This window comes from Chiroxiphia lanceolata, chromosome 1 (assembly GCF_009829145.1).
Source record: "Chiroxiphia lanceolata isolate bChiLan1 chromosome 1, bChiLan1.pri, whole genome shotgun sequence".
Taxonomy (NCBI): Eukaryota; Metazoa; Chordata; class Aves; order Passeriformes; family Pipridae; genus Chiroxiphia; species Chiroxiphia lanceolata.
Window position 1 is genome coordinate 86,522,350 of NC_045637.1, and position 24,271 is coordinate 86,546,620.

Consider the following 24,271-nt stretch of genomic DNA (forward strand, 5'->3'; position numbering starts at 1 on the left):
CTATATTTAAGAAAAACAAAAGTAATACAATACTAGGGCTGTAATAATCAGTCTTGTACATGGTATGGTCACCATGACTGACCACATGGTGGTAAACACTCATCTAGAAATAGATGTTTGAGGCTTGCTGGGAGGTGTTATCAGTATTCATAATATCACATTCTCTTTAACAGAGTGCTTTTCCCATCAGATGGGTCCAAGATAAGTGTATTTGCAAGATCAGTCTGGTTGCTTTACCAATGTTGTTCTTTTTTTTTTTTCTTTCAACTGATACAAATATGAGTGAATCTCACTAAATGACTCCCCTTTGAAAGTGGCTGATGGCCAATTTGCCATTGAGCATCCTTCCTGTGCTTTTATCATGCTGCAGAGAGCAGGGAGGAAAACAAAGACACACTGGGCTGGTGGAGCATCACCTGAAGTGACTTGCCACACCACAAAATGTTGGGCTTTTTGGAATAATGCCCTCAGTTTATTTCTTTCTATTCTTCATCTTACTTTTTCTGGTGGTTTTTTTCCCACTTCCCATGTCTGCATTTTGTTTGGGTTTTTATCTACTCAGTTCACCATGTTCCACTGAAAGCCAGTTGCTGTTGTTTTGTCAGACTTTTGGGACTGTTTGGTCCTTTTGGGTTTTGTGCTTCATGTGTTTTACTTACTCTTTTATTAGGAAGGGGTTTTTTATGTATTTGATTTATTGGAGGGGGGCATTACTTGAGGAGAATTTTGCAATGACAAAAAAATTTTTTTTTTAAATTTTCACTTTTCACCAATACATTATTTCAGTCTTAGCTCCAGTGTAAGAAAGGTTTTCTGTCTGAAAAAATGGAATCTGTTTTACGCAATCTGTTATATGACATTTGAAATTGTGCCATTTTGACCCTGGGAAAGAAGAGGATGTGTGGTGAGTACAACGCTAGCCGGAGATAGATGGGGGTGAACAAAGACTCAGTCTCCTTCAGACCTGTCCCTTAGTAGATCTACCCCTGCTCACAGACACAAACACGGGTCCTTTTGCTTTTATGTTTCTCTCACAGGACAAAAACTCAAGCTAGGACTGCTCTAAAGAAGCATGATGCTTGCCTGAGAGTGAGGAGGAGTAAGTGCTCCAGCTTTACGGGACATCGTCTGTCCTTTCTGCCTAACTGGTGAAAGATTCCACTTCAGCCTCCCTGCAGCTCCTACAACCTGCCCAAAATTGCATCAAGATGGTTTTTCCTCAGCTCTACTGCTGTGCTTTTCCCATCAGCCTTATAGACGAGGGGTAAGGGGTTAACTTACCAGGCTTTTCATTTTTCTGAGCTATTGCCTCAGCAATGCTTTGTGGCAGTGAGTCTGCAGGTTAATATTAGAGAGAGTGAAGAGCTACAAGTTTTTCCTTCTGTGCTTGTGTGCCATTTAAACTATTATCCTAACCTATGCAAAGGACTGCATGCAACAGTTTATCTTATACAGTTGCATTGCTTTTTTCTCAGGAGGGAGAGTTTTGGTGCTCACTGTATTATCGAGGACCTCTAAGCACACTGAGGTGCTGCCATTCCCATGTAAGAACCTTCCCTCATAAGTATTGGCTGTTCCTAGGTACGGTCACAGCGGCCTTGGCCCACGGGCTCCAGTACATACTCAATGTCTCCTCATGCTGTCACTTGCCCATGGGGACTGTGCTGGTCAGGCTGCATTTCTAGAGACACTTGTGCTTTCTCATTCGAGGGAATGGGACTCCTTACTGTTTCTCACCCTTCCCAGTGGCAGTCCAGGCAGCAGCAATTAAGGGGAAAAGACGGACTAGTGCACAAAGGTAGGTCATTAAAGAGAAAGAGAGAGCGTAAAGACCTGGAGGAAAGTCACAGAGATGAGTCAGAAAGCATTAGGAAGAATGAGTTAGCCAGCTGCCCTCACGACTTGTGCAGGTCATACCTGGTTAGCAGTCCAGGGACACCTTTTCCCCGCCACTTTGGGGAAACAGGATGCTTTGGTGCCCAAGTGGGGTGGGTGATGGTGTCCAGGCAGCCAAGTCTTTCCCTTGATGACATCCTGGGATGTCATCAAAAGGGTGCACTGACTGGGATTATATCCCTGTGGTATGACACAGAGGCGACCCTCCTGCAGCCTGTGCCTCCCCAGGTGTCCCACAGGCCCCAAGGAGAAGCAAAGGTACATGGGGTTTAATTCTGAATGTGAAGGCAGGCAACAAAGAGAGTGACAAGCCTTTTTGTGGGGCTACCCAAAATCTTCTCAGTTGCCCTACTGGACTCTGCCTGGCCAAGATGACCAGGACAGTATGGTTGCTTGTCACCCCCCAACAAGTTCAGAAGTAAGGCTGAAAGGCTCACAAGACACTTTTCATGGAAGCCAACTCAGAATAAAAAGTAGCCCTTAATTTCAGGAAACCTCATTTTTCATTTGTAAAACACTTTCATTCAGAAAAAAAGGAGGTGAGGGGAGAAGAAAAGCAGAGTGCTGCTTCTTCCCAACCATAGCAATTGCACCTGCACAGCAGCTTTCAGTCTTTGAAAAATGTAAAAATGGGGCACAAGAAAATCCAGCAGTTGCCTCATGCTTCCTAATTATGGTTGCTTGTAATGGTAGGCTAAAATATCCAGGGTTGGAGTCTGCTGCAGTATGTTTTCTCTGCCTGGAAATTTTAAGTGGTTGCTGATCATTTAGCTGGAAGAAAATATGCTCTTTACCCCCACTTCCATGCTTCAAGAAGCTCAGTGACCTTTTCCTCATGTCCTCAGGCTTTGGAGAAATGACTTGAAATGTGGCAGGATTTTGGCTGGTGTGTCAGGAATGTGCCACTTGCCTGTGAAAAACCTCCATCCAAATTTTGCCAAGTTATAAGACTCTGAAGAGATAAATCATCTTGCTCACAAGCACTCTATAAAGTTGGAGAGCTAAAAAAGTCCTCCCTAGCTTTTATTCCAGTCTCAGGTCTCCCTGGAAGTCCCCTGAGGTCTGCACCTGAGTTCCCCTGCACGAAACTTAGTGTTGCAGCTTTGGGGAGGATGGGTCTTGGGTTCTCATCCAGGAGGAAGGTCCCACCACTGCAAGCCCAGATGGTGCTGGCGGCATCAGCCTGAGCTGCTGCTGCCAGAGCAGAAGGAGCTGGAGGAGAGGGCAGACATGGCTTGGGGTGAGATGAGGGATGAAGGATGGAGGGTGAAATTTTGCCTTAGAGCTGGTTGTGATGGGAAAGGGAAGCAGTGAAGGAGTAAGGGCCTGGAGCACGTCGGGACATACTGGATGAGGACTAATCAGAAGTATGGCAACTTGGAGTACCTCTAGGAGCTGTAGCAGCAGGCTGCAGCCAAAAAGGATCCAATAAAATGGAACTCTGTCTTGTTGCATAAGTTTGCTCTCCCTTCCATTTCTGTCTCCTCAAGCTAAGGGAACTACATACTCAGGCACATAAACACTGCACAGACAAGTCAAATGCTGATATTCTTTAACTTTTGCTCATGTGGCCTTCATATTTTTCTCCTCTATGTCAGTAGTACTGTAAGTGAACTGCAAAATAAGAATAAAAGAAAAACCAACCTGAAGGAAATAACCAATCTGAAACTTCTGTGATAAAGAGACTTCCTATGAGAGTTCAAGGCAAGGCATTTCCATCAACAGGCTTTGTAAATAACTGGGCTTGTAAATGATGAGTGGTTTTGTAAATAAAGTGTTGACTTCCTGACAAGCCAAACACCTACCACTTTAGACAGAACCACAGTGGGGACTAGCATCTCTGAATCACAGGCCAAGAGGCCTCTCTAAATTCTGAGACCTGTGCCAAAACCATCCCTTATCTCTACTCTTTTTTCCAAGCTTGCTAGAGAAACACTTTCATTCTTCAACTCCTTTAGCCTCCTTTTGCACCCACAGAGGTACCTACCTCAGTGAGATGAGATGATGAGTAATCACTCCTGTCCAGAATTCTGGCATTTTTCTTCTTAATTAGGATAATGGATGCAATTGCTCATGAAAATAGGTTGTTGGGGTTTGGGGTTGGTTGATTTTACTTTTGATAGGTCTGTTTTCATCACCTGGTCTTCTCTGTGGGCTCATCTCTCCAAGGCATGGTGGAGAAACCTCCCTCTTAAGGTGCTGAAGGGATGCAAGGGAGCTTACATCAATTCCCAGCTTAGCTGCCGGTTTTCCCTCATGATCCTTAGCAAGTCCATTCAAAAGCAGCTTTTGAGGTAACCATCAGCATACACCTGCCTCTCACTGCTGCCACACAATCACCAGGCACCATCCCAGCATCATTCCAGCCAGCACCTTGGAATCCATGGGAAAGTCACAGGTAAATTGACGCCACAAGCTCCCCAGCAACACATCTCTGTGTTGAGACCTCAGCTGTCAATGCAGAGCTGGAAAAGCATCCTGCTGGACCCACCTGCAGCTGTTTGTGTGCCTGATCCTTCATTTTTCAGATGCCTGTGAGTCTGGACAGTCAAGGAGCAGCATTAAGGCCAGTTCCTGGATATGTTCCCTTCACCACCAGCTAGGACAGCACTACCCCGGCAAGGACAATATCTGAGACTGTGCATTCACAATGGGGAGTTATAGGGACTTCCTGGGGCTGGGCACCTGGAGGGCTGATCACAGCAGCCCTAAGTACCTGGGAAGATGCACATCTGGTACTTAAGACTGCAAAGGGGTCCATGGCGTGGTTTCCAGGTCTCCTAGGCATATGAATCCATTCAAAAAATGCTGTTCATGTGCTAAATTTTTTATTTTTTTTTACTTATTGAAACCTTCTTGTTTTTATTATCAACCCTTTCATTGTATAATTTTTTTCAAAGGCTGGGGTAGAGGAGGGATCTAGTTAGTAATGCTTCCATTCTCCTGCCACTTGCCCCACAGGAAGCTTCTGAGGACAAGTAATGTCCCTTATTAGATGCTACTGCAGCTGACAACCTCAGTTGTCTAGGCAGTAAAGCAGAGAAGAGCATTAGTAAAAATTGAGCACCCAAATGCCTGAAAGTTCTTGTTTGATGGTCACAGGAGCTGCAATCAGAGTTTTTCAAGGGTTTGTGTTGGGTTTGGGTTTTTTGGGGCCTGTTTTGTTTTTGATTCCAACATGAATATGACCTGATTTGTGTGTGTCTGTCTGCATATGTGTGCCCTGCTTCTATTAATCAAAGTAGGAAACTTCAGACAGGATGTACTGCTTTCTCAGAAGTTGCTCTGTTACTGCTGGAAAAAAAGAAAGATCAGGTCTATTGTTTAAAGTGACCAGTATGAAAAGATGTCCCTTGCTTTTAAATTCCCTAATTCTGAGTAGGGCAGCCTCAGTGTTTAAAAAGAGACATTTCTGTTTATCTCTTCTTATAACCATGTGAGCCAAAGACGTCTATGTGAATCCTTTCTAGGAAAATAATTCAGACTGCTTCAGTGATCTCTCTTCTGCTGTTATGAATCTCTGCTTATGTTGCCATAGCTTTGTAAAAATGCCAAGAGAGAAAGAAACTGGCCCCCATTTATGTGTTTTCTGAATTGCTGTCATAAACAGAGGCCTTGATTCATCAGTTTGGGAATCCTTGAAGTAAAAGCAGGACCAACTTACATTATCATGTCATATGCTGGGAAAGGGCAACAGGAATGCTGCAGCTCCTTGAGACATTAGGTTGATGGGTCAGGGGATCTTCTGAGTTTCAGACAAACTGAAAGCAGCCTATTGCCACCTCCAGCATCAAGGTGCCTGAAGGTAAGGTCAAACCACTATTGCTCTCTTTCCTTCCCTTTGAGCATAGGTTTCAAGGTAACATGCTTCTTGGATGTGGCACTGGGCACTTCCCTTCAAAAGACTGGAGGAATAATACAAGTGTTCTGCACCGTCCTGCATTGCAGGGAAACAAACCACTTAGTTTTGCAGCTTGGCTATGTTTCTTTAAAAAAATAAGGAAAAAATAAAAGAAAGAAGAAAAACAGCAACAGGAAGGAAAACACTAAAGAAAATGCTCTTGGTCTATCCCTGGGGAAAAAGAAGAGCCCCAGTTTCATTTAAGGTGACATTAGCCCCACACAGCCCCTAACAGCTTTCTGGTGGATGAAGTCTGCTCCCTGACACAACTCCTGCAGAGGGAACTCCCACAGCAAATCCAACAGCAAACCAGCAGCTCCAGCTTGGCCAGCAGCACTCAGTTGTCCCTGCACTCCTCCCCCACACACACACTTCTGAGCTGCAATTCATACAGTAACTGCTAAAGTAAAATCAGGAGAAATGGGTACTATATATAAAAGAGCTGGAGTAAAAGCAAGTGGCACCTCAATTCTGCTTCTGAGTAAGTCTTCTGTTTTTAGAAGAAGCCAAGCACTGCACACACAGCCCCTGAGCCGACTCAGCCCCGCTGTGCAGACCAACCCTGGCCTGCTGCAGGGCTGATAGGAGCCTCAGATTGCAAGACACAAGTTTTCCTCCAGCCCCTGCCTCATCGCCCAGAAACACACTGCAGCTTAATCACGCAGGATGCTCCTGGGGAGGCAGCCCCTCTGCTGAGCTTCCCTCTGGACACCTACAAGGCACAGCCCTGGAGAACCAGGCAGCAGGGATACTGCCAGTGGACCAAGAGCCAAGCCTCAAAATCTCTGCTCTTGGAAGGGATAAAGGGGTGTCCTCTGCACCAGTGAGCCTCTTCTCCATTGAGTTAAAGCCTGCCTTGCTCGGCCCCAGCTGCCACCTCCAGGGATAGAGGTGTCTGGGCATCCCAACGTCTCTGCTGACTCAACTGCACCTGTGCCTGGCACAGGTGTCCACACCAGAGCAGGCAGGTGGCTGGGGAGACTGGACTGGGTCAGGACCCACCCCCCCGATTTCAAATTTCCTTACTGGTGCAATGTACTTTTGAATGGCGTCTCTTCAATTTTATTTTATTTTTTCTTGTTTGTTGGAGGCTATTTTCCCCAAGAAAAATCTTAATGAAATTTCACTTTCCTCTCATCCCTCACTGAATTAAAAAAAAAAAAAAACCAAACAAACAAAAGCCCAAACCCCAAATGTCACAAAACCCACTGCTTCTTCTGCAAAACGGAATTTTTATTGTCCAGCAGCCCCAACTTATTGACAGGCAGAGGCAAAGCAGACAGACCTGTGACGGCAGTAGGGAAAGAAAAAAGCAAACAAGAATGAAAAAACACAAACATTACCACTTGGGATGCAGCTCAATTCCCAAGGTGCTGCTGCTGTGAGCATGGCTCAGGCTGTGGGGCCAAGGACTTTCGGATCACTCAGGACAACAGTTTTCCACATTCCGTTGGGCCAGAGAGGGGTTTAACATGGGGTAGGGCCATGCAAATCCCAGGGAGCTTGTTCTGCTGTTTGTCAAAGCCCACCAGCATAGGCAGTGACAATGTAGCTGCTGAAAAAAATTAACACTAGGAAGCCACCTTGCCTGCCTCCTCAGTCAGTGCTGCTGAACTAGAAGGAGGCAGAAGCAGTGAGAATAAAAGAGCAGTGAGGCTGGAGGGAAAGGAGAGCAGGAGGTAACCCCATTCAAAATGGGTAAGAGAAAACAACAAATTAAAAAAAAATATCACCAGTGTGAAGTTCCTGATGCCAACCACAGAACAAAGGAAACTGCCCTTTTATGTAAGTAAATGTGGTCAAGTAAATGCTGTCTCTGTATGGCTGGCTAACAAGAGCTATTTTTTCTAGAGGTGAAGCATCCTGGTCCCTCCCAGCAGTGCCCAGCTCATGCAATCCCCGTTACTGAGCAGCAGGAGCTGCCCTTCCCAGGCTCAGCTGGAAATGGAAACCATTTCAGACAACCAAAACATTGAATACCATCAGCTGTGGGCATGGTCTGAGAACACGGGACTTCAGAGCCCTGGAACAGCTGGAGCTATCCAGTACAGCCATGTGCACCACATGGCCATGCTCGTTAACTTTGCTTTGGGCACATCCTTGGGTTATGATGTTGGGGGCGGGGGATGGGTAATATCCTCAAGAGATTTGGATGCTCATTTAGTGGTATTAAGGCATCTCTGATCTCACAGGAGACTCTCTTCCTCTCCTCTCAATGTTTTCCCAGGGATGCCCCTGTGGCTGGTGCTAGAGAATGTTGAGGGACACACAGGCTTTGTCTTCCCAGACACCCAGCATGGCCACAATGGTTGTCCTCTACAGTATGCCAGCAAGTGTATGCTAGTGCTTTATGCATTGTAACGTGCTATAGCGATACCAGTTCTTGACTGCATTCATTATATTCACCCTGCCACCTTCTCCTAGTCCTTGTAGTGTGGCACCATGAAGAGCTCCCAGCTGGACCTCTTGGTTCATGGCACTCCGTGATAGAGAAATGCCCACTCACTGTGCCAAAGAGCTGGTAGTCTAATTTGATCTGAGACAAGACAAAAAAAATCATCAAAATCAGCACGGGAAGATTAGGATGGGCAGAGGGGAAGCCAGAGGTAGTGCCAGTTCAAGCCTGAGCTTTCCCAGGTTTACGCCACTCTGTACATATTTGAAATGACAGAGGTGAGTCCAGAGCATATCCCCTCTGTTTAAATTGCCAAAATACATTAGCTGGTGTGGGAGGGGACAAACCTACATATTTATTTTATTTTTGCTGTTATGAATTTGAGAAGTAAGACCTATTAGAAGGCTGAGCCTGACCTACGCCAAGGAGTTTGGTACCGGTCAGGGGTGTCAGATTTCAGACTAGAATGAGAGCCCTAAGTAGGAGTACAGTGCTGCAAAGGAATCCCTGCTCCAGTGCGAGAGGTGTCACATACTTTTCAGCTTGTGCCTTATCGAATACAGCCAAATTTCTGTGCTGAGAAGCACCTGCCCCCTCCTCTGCACATATGTACTCAGCTCTCTGCAGATTTGTGGCAGAGGCAGCTACAGCCCCAACTGCCCTATGTGCTGCTTCCCAGAGCCCCAAGGGGTGAGGGACCTGCTACCCACTATTTTCTGTACCCTCACTGCTGCAGGTAGTGATGAGGAAGGCTCAGTCTTCATGCCATTGTCTGGTGCTGCCTCCCATGCACATCACCCTCCTCTCCATTGCCTCTTGCTGTCACATAACCCCATGCATCATCCAACCATGCTCTTGCCAAACCAAAGGTACCAACCAGGATTCCTCCAGGCTTATGAAGGAGGTGGCCAGCGCTTCCAGAAGAGAATCTTGCCAGGAATCCGAAACACATCTGTGATGGGCAAGAGCTGCCATCCCTGCTTACTGCCACCCTCCCACAAGGGGTGGGTAGAGCCCAGGAACTGGCCCTCTCTGGGCTGCACCTTAGATCTGTCTCTCTCTCAAGATCATGATTGAAAGATTACACTAGTGAAAGGCTGGAATTAATTACTTATTGGCAATTTTGTTTTAAAATGAATTTCAATAAAGAAATATTTTCTCTTTATGCAAAGTCATCTTTCAGAAGGGAATTAACATTCTATAACCTGTCCTATAGGATGAAGCACCCAGAACAAATACACGTGGCCTTTTTATGAGGGAATAATGAGGGAAAGATGAACACAGGCAGAGACAGAGGAAGGTGCTATTAGACACTTTTGGGTTACCATGCCTACTACAGCCATCAGACAGAGTCTGATTCATTTCTGGAAACAACTCTGGTCCAACACCACAGCCAGACTGCTGAGCCCATGGCCGCAACGTGGGCCTACAACTGGTGCAAGTATGAAGTGAATCAGCCACGCCATGGGCAGACTTCTTCTAGGTACAAGACTCCAGCTGACAGCAGGCGGTGGGAGTCTGACGGCCACGGAGAGAAAGAGAGCGAAAGCAGCTCAGCACTCCCAGCAGACAAACCACCATCTCCAGCCTGCTTGATGCAAAGTGATATTTTTTTTTCTGTTTCACCCACAGTGACTTTGAGTACCTGCCACTCACACAAACGGGCGCTTTGCAGGCAAGCTCAGGGTGCTGCCTGTGTGTCGTGGCAATTTGAAATCGTTCCCATGGAGGCCCCTCTTCTATTCTTGTAAAGGAACGAATTCAAGTAAATTCTGACTCTATATTCCCACCTTTGCTTGACAAACAGAACAGGGAAATGCCATTAACACGCAAGCCTTCCTCAAACCACCTTGTTTTTGCTAGTCACTCACTACCAGTCACAATGGAAACAACACCACTTCCTCCCACATGCTGTCAGTGCCTAGACTGTAGCTATTTGCTTTTAATTGAATTAGGCAGCCCATTGCTTTTTTGTTATCCTATACAAAGCAGCCATGTTCTGCAAACACCTTGCCGGAGTGACTAAATCAGACAGTGAGATAATTATTTCCACCACATCAGTTACTTCAGTTCTGAATTGGCCATCAAAACACATGCAGATGTCCTCAGCAGTTAGGTAACATCACAGAACCACTCCCAAATTACTGAAGTCATCTCTGGTTTTTAAAAAACCAGACTTTACTGTTTGGAGTGACATCTCAGCCCACAAAGTCAGTGGAATCAATTTCGGACCTCTATCCCAGCCCTGTCCTACTCCAGCTTGTTAGGCTCTGTTTCACCAACACCTCAGTTTCCACTCAAATAATACTTATTCTGTTGTTGTAACTGCTGTCATTAACACAATTGAACACAGCTCACAATATTCCTTAGAGAGAAAAGAAAACCTTTGCTTTAATCATCAGCATAAGAAGTGATAAATGGCACATTTGCTTTGTGTACTTATCTTAAAACTCACCTGCTTCCAGTACATTTAAAAGCAAATCTAAATGACTTCTCACAAATAAGCACAGGATTGTTTCAGGGGTGGATGGATGGCCTTGGGAAGCCTTTACTCTGGACGTACCCTAGACCTTTATCTGCTCCTTATCAAACCTCACCAGATGTTTCCCACGCACACTGGGGACAGGTTAACTTCCCCACTTGCCAGGCAGAAGACCTTGCCCCATGTTTGTACAGGACCCAAAACACAGGGGCTGTGAGCTTGAAGAGGTTTTACAGGCACTGCCATCAGCATGAATCCTTCTCATCAGGTAGATGACTTTTGCCTGGTGCATTTAACCTCTCCCCTCCACCCATGGGATAGAGGAGAGGAGCGATGGTTCCCCCAGACCAGCTCCAGAATGACTGCAAGGGGCTCACAGGAAGATGGAGGCACTGGATGTGCAGGGTTGGCTGCATGCTCCTGGAAAGGGAAGGACCATTTCTACTGGACTGTCTGGTCCAGAGTAATCCCATGCATTCTGGGCAGCTGTGCTTCCCTGCATCCATGCAGCTCACAGCAATGCCTTCTGCTTGGAGCATGGTCATGGCATTGCCAGTCAAAGGAGCTGGACTTTGCAGAAAAGAAGTGTTGACTAGCAATGGCAACTGGTACTTTTGCATCATTGTTAACAAAACTAATGATTAATTGAACTATTTACTACTTAAAATCAGCCTTCTTGGTCCATTAAACCCTTGGCAGTCATGACAAGATTCCCTGGTGGACTGCGCAGGAATTGCTGTCTTTGTTCCAAAAGTAATACTCTTCACTTTCTACCTCCAAACATGAAGCTGGAGATGGCTGGGCCAGAGCAGGAGCATGTGGGCATCTGTGGGGAGATGCTTACCTGAAGCCAAGGAAGCTTTGCTTGACTTTGTTGAGGAACTGAGGAAACATTCAACATCCCACTTTCACTAAGGCTTCACCGCATCAGGACCACTTGTTAACTTTCACACCTCTTAAAACATTCTTCAGGCTATGCTCTGCTCCTTATCTGATCTCTGTCCTCTCAGTTCCTTCTCTATGGTCACCTTCGTCTCTACCCTGGCATCATCTTCTTGTCTCTCCACCTGGCCTTGCCGTGACCTCGGCTGTATCATTGGCTGTGGCTTTGCTGCTTTTTTCAGCCTCCCCTTGTCCCTCTGCACAAAGTTCCTTCAGGACCGCTCCAACAGCTTTGAGTCTCCTGATTTTGTCTGTAGCACTGAGTTCATTCTGGCTCACTCTATTCCAGCTCATGAGGTGCTTTTTCCCATTATCTAAGTATGGATGAAAACTTCCTGGCAAGGCCCTCCAATAACCCTTCCCTCCAGCTCCTCTAGACCTAGACGCACATGTAACATTGATTCCTCTAAACACAACTAGGTCCTTACTTCTGACCATCACCATCCTCCATTCTCTTCCTCTTTCCTGACCTCCTTTACTCCTGCTTGCCAGAGCACCAGTGGCTACAACTTCCCTCTTGCTCTGCCTTCTGCTCCTTTTCTCCCTCCAAGCTCTTCTTCAAGCATTCTCCCCTATTCCAAGCACAACTCCCTACATTGTATTCCTCAAACCCTTCCTTGCCCTCCACTTAGCAGCCCCACTATCACCTTCCCTCATGGCCAAGGCCCCACTGCTGTCCCCTGGGGAGCTCTTTCACTGCCTTTCACTCCCTGTTCCCTCCCCCACCCTCCCCTGGAATGGTCACCAGGTGTGCTCCTGGCCCATTCCCTTGTGGTATCCCTCTCTCAACTCTCACAGAGCTCTTCCAGACCCTATCACAGCTCCTATTCCCCCAACCCCATAACTGTGCAGCCACAAGCATTAGCTCATACCTGTCCAACTCTTTTTCCAGTCAATTTTAACTTCTCTTCCTTTTTTTTTTTTATGGTGTGGGGGGGAGAGCTGCCTTTATGCATTATTTTTTTTTTTTTTTTAATGCCTTTCCTGCTCCCCAAGTCTGCACGTGCTGCCCTATTTTTGAGAAATAGCTGACTTCTCCTCCTGGCCAAAACCCACTTCTCCACCCCAGACCCTAACCCTTCCCTTGTGAAAGGCAAAGCTAATTCACCTTAGTAACACCTACTAAATGGCCCTAATGATCACCAGCTATACCTGGCAATTGAACTGTCCTCAGCCTACTGTCCTCCTCCACACCTGCTCCTTGCATCCACTGGGATCCGTGCCTGCAGCCACCCTCCTCTACCTCTTCCCTCCAAAGATGGAGAGTTTTCCAGGGGAAGACACAGTTTGACCGGAATGATAAAGAGCAGTGCTGATAAGCCTTGCATCCTGCCAGACTAATTTCAGTACTAGCCCATCCACAGGGGTGTGCCAGAGGGGCTGGAAGGAGAGGCTGCACATGAGCACTCATGTTCCCCTGCCCCAAAGGCTGGCAGCCAGGGGAAGGGGTTGTTGGTGCCAAGAGCTACAGACTTCGTCCTGGGAACATCAAGCATGTGCAAGGAGGAAAAACGGGCTTATTGAGCCCTTGGAGGGTGTGGCTTGTTTTCCATAAAACCTTGCAGATAAGATGGAGTTTTGGAGCAGCAGAATTAGCTGGCCATGTCCTACAGTGCAGTCTCTGGGGTTTAATTAGGTGCAAGACATCGATGGACACTCCTGCCCAGGAGGAGTCTAAAAAATTAAGTGCCTAATATGTGTTGAGAGCCTGCAGCAGATGCAGATTTGCACTTGATCTTTCTGCATCTCCTCTCCCCCACCCAATATTTTCATAAAACTTCTAGTGAATCATTAGCATCTCACTCACATGGGAATGGACCTTGACAGTTATGTAAAACATCATTAAAGAGAGGTGAGGGTGGCTTGCTAGCTGCACACACACACTCTGTATGCAAAACCTTCATACATTACTTAATGGTTCTGGCTTTGTTACAAATTTTTCAAAGGAAAAAGTAATCAACCTTCATAATAAAAAAATGAAGCCGTGTCAAATAATCTTGCCAAATAAAACCACCTAGCAGGCTGCAGGATGGTAAGCAGCATGGTAAATCATGCTTCAACTTCCTGTATTAATCTTCTCTGTATGTCCCCGAGTGCTGAAGCACCCCCCACTACTGCCTTCCAGAAATGAACTCACTCATTTCCACAAAATGCCACACTGTCCCCTCCCTGTGGCAGGGACCCCAGATGCCAGGGGTGCCTTTGGCTTTTCTATGGGCACAGGTGCCCCCACGGCACAGGTCTAGACCACGAGACACGGGTCAGATCCCTGGAGAATGGCAGCACATGGATATGCGTGCTGGGGAGCCAGGACAGGCTGGTCGTGTTTGGCGGCTGTGTCACCTCTGTAGTGGATGGTGGAGGTTCGGCAGGGTCTCTCAGCAGACGCCAACCTATCACAGCTCCAGGCCGATCTCAAACTTCCTTTTTGTGGTTTATGTCGCCTCGATTTATTCATTTCCTTGTAAATTACAGATAGACATCGATGCTTGCTATATTTAGACAGTGTCTGTAACTGTGTGGAGATTGTAGGTAAGCCATTTTATTTGTAAAGTGATGGTTTTAAAGGAAAGTGAGACTTCAGAGTCACCCCTCAGTCTGGGGCTGTCTGCAGGTACGGGTGACCTGCATCCACACCCAGTGACAACAGGCAAACTCACTCCCCAGCCCACGGTCCCTGGGACACAGACAGCTCCCAGCTCTTCCACCTTCCTGCCACCACCACCAAAAAGGCTTGTCTGGCTCTCTCCCAGCAGCTGCACAAAGCTCAGCAACCATGCAGACTAATTAGTTTAAATAATAAAATTTTTAATATGGTGCAATTAAAACTTCCAGGATTCAGTTATATCAAGGGTGGGAGAAGCTCTGGAAGAAAAAATTGCCTTTGGTATAAAAAGAAAAAAAAAGAATTTGCACTCATCCCATGCAAACATCTGTCATTTATTTCACCATTTCCTTTTGGAAAGTCCATGTCTGGCAATGGTACATAGGATGGTCATCCATGTTAAAAACCACACAGCAGCCACTTCTCTGGATGAAGGGTCACCAAACAGTTTGGGAAAAGATGAGACAAAGGGTGAGGACAGCAAGAACTCTTCAGACCCAGTCTGGGTTTTTTAGCTGTGTTGTGAAAACCCCTTTGCTCTAAACAGCTCTGACCTTTCCTATTTCTTGGAGATTGACGTCTCTACAGTAGATACACGATGAGGTCATTCACCCTGTTTTCAAAGTCTTTCTCTCTCACTACTCCTTGCATGGGTTTTTAGTGTGGGAGGGGACAGTCATGAAGAGGGCTAAACCTCTTGATCATGTGTGAAAAAAGGAAATGAAAATGAGCTATTGGAGATGAAACAAGACCTGACCCATAACTTCAGTTTCTGAGGATATAAAAGTCATGAAACCCAGAAGTTTGAAAGGAAAAAAGTAGGACATCTAGCTCGAAAAGCAATTTTATATGAGGTTAGATGCTCTGTGCTAGAAATTGGAAATCCTCAGCCTTTGTTTTTATGAGAGAATTATGAATGGCTGTGACAGGAGCGTGAGAAACAATTGATTCAATCACCTCTTTGAGAAAAAGTATGTGGTGGCTCAGACTGAGAGAAGCTGCACACCAGCTTCCTATGGGAAAGCCTAGCATAAATGATTGCCATGATTATATTTTGCTGGGCAGTTCATGGTTTTGAGGGTGAGAATCACAACTGGCAAGATGCAAGGACATCCTACTCACAATTACAGGAATTGTGGTGTTGTCTAGAGGCTGACCTTCGAAGGTCATGCCCCATCATGCTTGACACTGTGTAAATAGTAAGAGGCACTATCTGCCTTTAGATCTTGTGGTCAATGTAGAGAAAAACTGAGAGAGGACCCAAGAGAGAGCCAAAAGGTGGCTAGATCAACAACAAGGTATTTAGCGATGCACATTACTAGGTAGGTGTAACCACCAGGAAAAAAAGAAATTTCTTCATGGCCATGTGCCAAGGCCAGTGCTTATATTATCTCAGGAGGAGAAGACATAAGACTATATGAGATAAACAGTCCCTGATATATGAATAGGACTTACCCACGAACAGAGACAGGCTAACGTATTTTGAAGACAAACAGCAGAAGTGCTGTTTGAAGACAAACAGCTGAAAGTGTCTGACGACTGCCTGTGATGTGCTGGCCATCCCCAGCTGAGAGAGAACCTGGATCTTGCAGAACTGAAGAAATCAGGGCTTTCCTCTAGCTGTGTGATCTAGATTTAAACATTGGCTCTTTACAAAGAAAGTGAGAAGGAGAAAGATGAACACCATGATGAGGATGCAATGAAATATGCCTCATGCACATGGTGATGTACACATTGCACTAGCACTGATATAGCTGAAAGAGCTTGGAAAGCGTATTTCAGGGAAGATGCAAGTATCTGCTTTAACCTCACCAGGTTCATGTGGACATTCACCGAACTTCCTCTGGTAGTTTTGTTAATACTACACAGACATCATTTCTGCTTGGCCAGGAAAGGGATTAAAAGCTGAGATGAGCAGACAAGACAACCAGAGTCTGTAAGTTTTTGGATTTCAGCCATTTCTAGAGCAAGAATTCAGAAGCTGGTCTTCAAACAGAGTGAGCCCAAGGGTCAAAGATGAAAATACTTCCCAGGAAGATGGAGGGCACACATTAGCTGTAGTTTATGAAGTCACCTGAATCTGTCTGTTCTCTTAGCTTAGAAGACAATTTTTTTTTTTCATAATTCATGATCTGTCTTTTGAGGGGAGCAGGAAATGATAGCTGAAGCCTGGGAGACTGATTTGAGAGCAGTGCCCAGCACACAGTCCCAGGTTTGGCCTCAGCTGGCAGCACTGTAAACTGGAGCGGCAGAGGCTGCCAGCTGCCTGCAGAGACATGCATGACAGCCATGCTGTGTGGAAACAATAAAAATGCATTTGCAAAATGAAGTCCTGTGTTTCATTGCCATTGTTTACCAGGGCATGAAGCTACTCCTGTCTAAGAGCTGAAAACCTGGGCTAGGCTCTATCCATTCTTGACAATTGGCTTTTTGTGGAACATCACCCTATGCAGAGCCACTCAGACATCAGCTTTCCAGTCAGTTTGCCAGTGCCAAGTGGAAAAACAAATCCAAGCACAGAACCAAGGCGTTTGGCCTGTTTTTCAGTTTCCACTTGAGCACAGGCTTTTTCCTCTTGCCGATTGCCAAAAGGGCAATGACAACCCATCCAATCAGCATCTTCATAAGTTATTCAATGTCTATAGTTCAAAGGGCCTTATTCTGAGACACCTAAGTTAGCTCGTCCTTGACTGTCATTTCAGCACGGTCAAGGCACTGAGCATTCTGCAGACATTTGGTCAGTTAGTTCCTAGAGCTCAGCAGTGGTTGTGGGTTGCAGTGGATGTAACCACTCTGCTGAGATGCAAACAGTATGTTCTTACCTGACTACACACTTGAAAGTTAAGTGCTTGAATGAGCTACACACCAGCTACCTCCTATCTATCCTGAGTCACAGGGACCTGTCAACTTCTCTTCAGAGCAGACCAAACTCACAAGCACTCAATTACAAATGAATAACTCTTAGCCTCCTACTAGTCAGATCAGAGTTCAGATAAAAACCACCGTGGCAATCTTTAACATCTTGCCATCCAGGTTCATCTAAATTCGAGATACAGTTCAGCCTGGGAAAGGAGATATGATGTTTTCAAAGTACTGGGCTTTATTGGTGAGTACTCTTTCTCTTTCTCTCTGCCCTCCCCTCCCCCTCACCCCCTCTGTACAAGTATACTCAGACAGTGATCTAAGAGTTTGCAAGAGAAAATGCTTTACTTTTTCCTGAAAGCCCTCTGCTGAAGGTGGTGTTTCCCCACCTCCATGCTGCTGACAAACGCTGATGTAAACACTGTGCATATGCCTGTCTAAAAGGCCACAGGGTTTTTCACGTGAATCCTGTGTTTTTTCCACAAAACCCATTACGCTGTATTTCAGCTTAAAATATAACTCCCTGTTTCTGATTAACCCACAAGGCTAATACAGTCTACAGCAGTAGGAAGAACTACTCAGCAGAACCAAATTTTGAATATAGGTGCTTCTCTGGCATATAAAAAACTCTTTCAACAAACAGTTGTAACTGTGGCTGTATTAAAATCAGAAAAACCAATACTGACACAAATATCGTTTGAAAAAAAAACCCCAAACTGTTATGCCTTTGGTGCTGACAGGAGTAAAACGTCATTTACAATGCCACCGAAATCATAACAGGAAGGAAGTAGACCTCAGAAACTATAAACAGAATTTAACAGAGGTAGGAAGTACTTCAAATGCTTTCACATAGTGACTGTAAAAAAGATACTAAACAGAGAAAATGTTTCCAGGTTTTCTTCTTGTTTGCTTTTTCTTTCCTCCCCACTTTAGGTATCTGTAGTTATTTTGAACAGCAAGAAATGGTGACAAAAGTAAATGCAGCTTTAAAGACCCCATGTGCAAAATAATTTATGGTACAAATCAACATCTTGATTTTCCTTCCACTCTTCCCTCGGCACCATCCCTCCAAGAGAAATATCTCAACCTCTTTGCTCAGTTAAAATAAGCCTTTCACCTGCATCTCTCTGCGTTCAAACTATGCAAGTTGTGTTTGGCCAGAACTTAGATGGTGCTCTTCTCCTTCCCTCTTCACAGCTACTGGTTTAAAATTATGCTACTTCAAGGAAAATAGTTAAAAGCTCATTCCAAAGCAAAAAATAATAATGCGCCTTGATAGTCAATAGGGGTCTCTACGAAAAGAGAAAAGGGCTGGCCCCCACCCTCCATTTTCACACACTTCACAAATCTCGTAACTGTATTTCACACCTTGCTTGCTCTGTAAGTTCCTGCACCCAAGGACTCCTCTCAGGACACTGATTTCCAGTAAAGAGGGGGCTTCCTGGTGAACTCACTCCTGTTCAAAACTTTACCATTTTAGTTCATTGTATCATTCTCCTTTTCACCCTTTCCTAGCTTTACTCACTTGAAAGCACTCCGGGAATTATAGCAACCAGCAACAACCACCTCCAGCTGCCAGCCCAGCAAATGGCAGTCAGAGGTCCCCACATGCTGGGCTGGGCAGGGGGGCACCAGTTTGGTCCCCAGCCCCAGAGGTCCTGGAGGGGCAGGGGCAGAACATTCAGGTACGTGGCAGCACCAGATCCCTGGCTAGAGGGCTCTGCTGCATTGTCCAACAGCCGAAGGGTAACCTACCTATTTTCCCCTTTTCTACTACCTGTGGCTAATATCGCAGACATTTCTGTAAGCAAAAATACTTACCTTTTGACCTTTCTCTGTACTTTTGGCTTAGAACAGAGTTCCCCATAGACAGCCAGCAGCGCTGCCCAGGTTCATAGTGCAGAACCACGCACGTCATATCTGTCCCACTACTGAAAACAACACATACGAATCGAGTTGGTAGGGAAATAGAACTTTATTCTAAGACATGAGCTGAAGCAATGAGCATATGAAGCAATGACCACTAGAAAAAAATTGAAAAAAACCCACATCAAATATTTGTATTGTACCAGTTAAATTTGAACACAGAAGTCCCTTTCTGTAAAATGTATGCACAGGACAAAAGCATATGCGAAGCTCTGAAGGTCTCCTAGACCATTGCTTTTGATGTCTAATAAAGAGGTCTCCCCTATGGAAATCCTTAAGCCAGGAAAAAACCCTTCAAGTAATAAAGTTGAAATGATCTGTTGATTCTGCTTGGCACTGTGGAGAAGGAGGGGGATAATATATCCCAGAAGAGTATGCATCTTTAAGATGTATAAATTCAATGTCCCTAGAACACAAGTCTGCTGCCAGATCAAGTACCATTTTTTCTTCCTCATTTAGGAAGTCAAGTGAAGTATGTCTGTTAAGCATAAGGGAATTCCATATTCTGGAATTAAAGCTGCAAAGATTACACGGTCTGCTCGCCAATGAGGAAATGTCATTGACACACATACCCAACAGATCTCTTCTCTTTGTCTTTATAATGGCATCCTATCACTAAAGGTTGAAAATTGCATCAAATTCTACAAATGCTGAAGTAAGTGTTTCCTTGACTGTCTTAATACAGGAGGCCAAATGCTGCTCTCCTTGAGCTCTCCCTTCACAGTCATTTCAGTACCACTGGAAAAAAGCTGCAAGTGCACACAAAGAGCAGAGGTGGCTCTGTGTAAGTCAGAGGCAGTGGTTATTTTAACCTGGCTCATGCATGTGACATCAAAAAAGGGGTAGCTGGACCATTTCTGTGCTATTTGCAAGGTCTGCCAACTTCATTCTAATGCATATATACATAAATATACATATGTATAATGCATAGTAGCTTCCAATTATAAGAAAAATGTAATTTATTCTTAAACCTGCTCTTTGAGACTCAAGAATTTTAGTGGTTAATCCACTAAATTCACAGGGAATGAGTTGAACGGTCACTTTTCTTAACACAGTACCATAAATGCATCACCTCAGAAATTATTATCATGGAGGCCAATCCAAGAAAAACAATGGCAACAAAAAGATTCATTGTCAGGACAAATGTCAGTCAGGCATTAAAAAAATATGTCTCTGAAGAATTGCATTGTTTTCAAAAAATACACTGAAATATTCCATACAAGAATATAGGCATCACACTTATGAATCTGAATTTATAACCACTAACATGTATTAGCTATTCTCAATAAACATCTACATTTACTACCCATCTACAGTAGCTACAGTTTCAAATTGGGAACACCACAAATTTATGTACTTTCCCTGAGATCAGTAATCCAAAATAAATAGCCCTGCAAAGGTAACAGTGTAAACTCTGGATTGAAGTCTTCGGTAAGTATCAATCCACAAAATCCAAGAATAACATTAAGCAAACGTAAACATAGCAATCATTTTGTCAGTTTTGAATTATTCTCAGCAACAGTGGAACTCTATGTGAGACATAGTATCCAAATGTCGAAGACACGTCATTTTTATTGTACAATATGGTTGTCCTAGTTCACTTTCCTATCATTGAACCCCTGAACATATCCAGCTGTGATGTGGATCTCCAAATCGTGACCCAGATCTGCTCCTCCAATATGCACAATCTTTACAGTGCCTTTAAAGACACTCTTTCTGAGGATCTTATTCTTGAATAGAGGAATGGCGAATAGATCTGTGATAATCCTCTGGACTAGTCACAAGTTCTGGTAAATCATAGCCTCTCAGCAGATGTCCACTGTTTTGTTGAGCAAAGTAATACAGCTGCCTGGCAAACATTGGTTCAACCTTAAGAACAGACAAAATGTTAATCAGACATGTGACAAAACCTCATGCTCCTCATCTTGATTATTTACGGTGGTTTTAAGTTGAAAACAAGGCCGGACAAAACAGTTCAGCTTACCAGAATGGGAAAACTATTTCAGTGGTCTCACTAATCTCTATTTTAAGATAGGTCTTGCCTAGCCTAGCCCAGCTCTGCTGCTGAGTGCCTTACTACCTGCACACCCTTCCTTACCTCCACAGCCTTCCTTTAGATGGGCATGTACCAGTGACACAGATGATGCATAAAAAATTGCAGTCCCTTAGCCAGCCCCAGGGTGTGAGTGGTGCCCGCAAGACACACATGTCCATGGCCCCCTGAGGTGTTTAAATACATATGCAATATGTCAAAAGTCTTGTCTGCATTGGAAAGTACTTTGAGGACTTGAAACGCTGGAGCCCTCAGGTAGACTGAGATACATGGCCAAATGACTGTTTGAAATTAGACTTCAACCTAACACCAAGATTTCTCGTTTCTCTTCATTCAAGCTCTGATGAGGAATCTGCTCAACCATCAAGTGGGATTTGTATGATTTAACACTGCCTTCACTTGTGTCTCTTCAGAAATCACCATTCAGGCTTTTGGGCTCAGACTACAAATACTTAAGCTGTACACTGAGAACAAATACCTGAAGCTCTCCTTACTCTCAGGGGGCAGACAGGCTGGATGACACTTCTCCACAGCCCTCTTCTGCTGATCAGCCAGTCCTTCCACATTAAGAATGGGCACCATTTGGAAGGAAAACTATGCCACAGGGGAGATGGGAAGTCAGCAGGGCAGGTGAGCTAGACAACTCCCATGACATGTTTGGTGGGATGGTGGAGCTCCATGAGCCCACGGGCCAGGACAGTCTAAGAGGTTGAGCAGGCTGAGCAATTGGTAAGGGGGAAGCAAAGCTCTAGAAAGAGCAGGAGAAACAGGCTCATAGAGAAGATGCCAGGACCGGAGATGGATAAGAGGGCTGGTGAGAGGAAGGAGGGATGGAAAGCTGGAAAGCCAAAATAGGAATGGAAAAGAGTTTAGGGAGAATCAGGGACGAGCAGATATGTCTAACCAGCCATTGCACAGGTCAGGATGGAATTTGTGAGCTTCCCAACTTCCACCCCAGAGAATTGCTAGGCAGCAGTGTGGCACCATGAAAGCTGTGCAGCTAAGGGAAGGCCACAGCTTATGATACTACTACTACTACTACTACTAAGGGGGCTACTACATTGTCCCCCTTCTGCTGCTACTGAAGAGGCTTTCGAAAAAATTAAGAGAGACACTGGTTTTCTTCCCAAGGATGCAATAAGCTAAGCCTTGCCACTACTGTGTGCACTATCACCTCTCTTGTGGTTTTATGGGCCGATACAGCCAATTCAGAAAGTACCTGGTCTCAGTCTCCGTCATCACCCTCTCTCAGAGAGCATCCCGAAACACTAGCTTTGAGTGTGTGTGAACTGTGGTCAGTCAGCCCATGAGCTTGCCAGCTACCTGAACCTCGAAGCTGCACAGGCTGCATCTCATTAAGGGCTGAGGTCCCTGAGATGCAGGCTGGGATTCTGGAGCACCTCCAGATGCAGTGGATGAAAAAGCACCACGTCCTGCACTGGCCAGGCAGTGCACCGAGCTGCACAACTGGTCTGGTGATAACAACATAGCCCATCAGTTCCAGCCTGCATTTCAGCTTTAGGTATTGATGGGATCTGCAACAGATCACAAATGACACACTCTACAGAGAGGGAAAATGAGGTGCTCTGCCCTACTGAGGGCTACTGGTCAGTCCTCGGGAGATCTGGGGATTAAACCTTGCTGTGGATGATGCCAGACTTTCAAGAATTTATTACCTCCCTCAAAACATACAAGAGGTTCAAAAGCCTGACTGACAGAATCATATCCTTGAAGAAGTATGTTTCTTTTAGGTAAGGCAGAAATCCTACTTACATGGGCTGTAATTAGTTTCCTCTGCCTCTGTGGATCTGGAAATTCTTCCCCAAAGCAAAGAGCAACCTGGTATCTCGGCAGTGGACGTCCATGGTGAGCAAAGGCTTGTAGCTCTGGAAAGAGAGAAAGTACTGTGTCGGGGAATAATTATGGCAGGCAGGCAAGCACCATTCAGCTGCTTGTTCACTCCTGCCCCAGGCATGGGGGAGAAAAACAGAATGGCAAAAGTAAAAAAAATTGTGCCTTGAGATAAAGAGGGTAAAAAGAAGAATAAGGAAAAAAAAAGGCAAAACAAAGAAAAATGGGTGATGGAAAAAGCAGTTGCTCACAACCAGCAGACCAATGCTCAGCCAAGCAACAACAACCTCTGGCAAATTCCCCCATGCCCTGTTTTACTGCAGAAAACAAGGTCATATGGTATGGAATATCCTTCAACTTGGGTCAGCTATCCCAGCTGTGTCCCTTCCCAGACTCTTGTCCACCTCAGACTGCGTGCTGTGAGGGCAGAGTGAGAAATAGACACATTACATTTGCACTGTTCAACACTAGCTACAACATCCCTGTGCTATCAGCACTGTTTTGGTCACAAATCCAACCCATAACATCACATGGACCTCTATGAAGAAAATTAACTCTATTCCAGCCAAAAGCAATATAAGCTGGTAAGACAGGCTTTGTGAATGACCCTTGGAACACAATGGAAAAAGATAAAGTAACTTCATGGGAGGACAAGAGAGGTCAGGAAAACAACAAGAAGTAAAAAGAAGACTGATTTTGGAGACTTTCCCACAGATCAGGGGGAGCTAGTTACAACACCATAATTTTTCTGTTTGTTTTGTCTCACAATTTCATATGCACAAACCTTCCAGTTAGTACTTCTATTGGACCTCAACAGCAGAACCCCTGGAGCAGTAGCTGGGAACCATTCAAGTAGACACCCAACAGCAGGACTGAAACCAATGGCTTAGTAGAGCCAGAGACTCAAAGTACTGCCAGGCATGAAATTCAGGCACAGCTAGACAGTCACAGAGCCACTGCCACCACTGTGTCTACTGGAGGACATGGAGGTAACAAAAGGTAACAACTGTATTTAAGCCATGTACCGAGCCAGCAAAAGAGCCTGTGTCTTCTGTGCTCCTGCACTCTCTTCACTAACTCATAACCCTGTGCAAAGTGAAATGGTCAAATTATATTATTATTCCAATAGTCAGTGTCCCCTATGAAAGACAGTGGGGAAGGCCTTTATAAGGTACTTGTACTCAGAAGAAAATCACCAATATTGTGGACCAAACATTGTGTTTTAGACGCTGCATTTCCATCCAGTAAAGAGAAAATTCCATCTAAAGCAATATCCTTGCTAAACTCTGTGTTAAGTGCTGTACTTCTAGATAGCTGACTGATAAAGATTTCATTTTAATTTATAACCTTCATCATGC

General features: G+C 45.1%; 1 protein-coding gene across 2 annotated transcripts in view; it reads right to left on the minus strand.

Moving 5' to 3' along the window:
* The window catches only part of IRF4 (interferon regulatory factor 4), a 40,893-nt gene that overhangs the window by 8,049 nt on the left and 8,573 nt on the right, over positions 1-24,271 (minus strand). Inside the window, exons 7-8 of one of the 2 annotated variants that reach the window (XM_032689489.1) lie at positions 22,836-22,948; positions 19,197-20,878 (exon numbers count right to left, since the gene is read on the minus strand). In XM_032689489.1, coding sequence (XP_032545380.1) covers positions 20,735-20,878; positions 22,836-22,948 — 257 coding nt within the window. In that variant the 3' untranslated portion in view covers positions 19,197-20,734. Of the gene's footprint in view, positions 1-19,196; positions 20,879-22,835; positions 22,949-24,271 lie in introns of those variants that run through there. The other variant, XM_032689483.1, reaches the window with a different exon arrangement.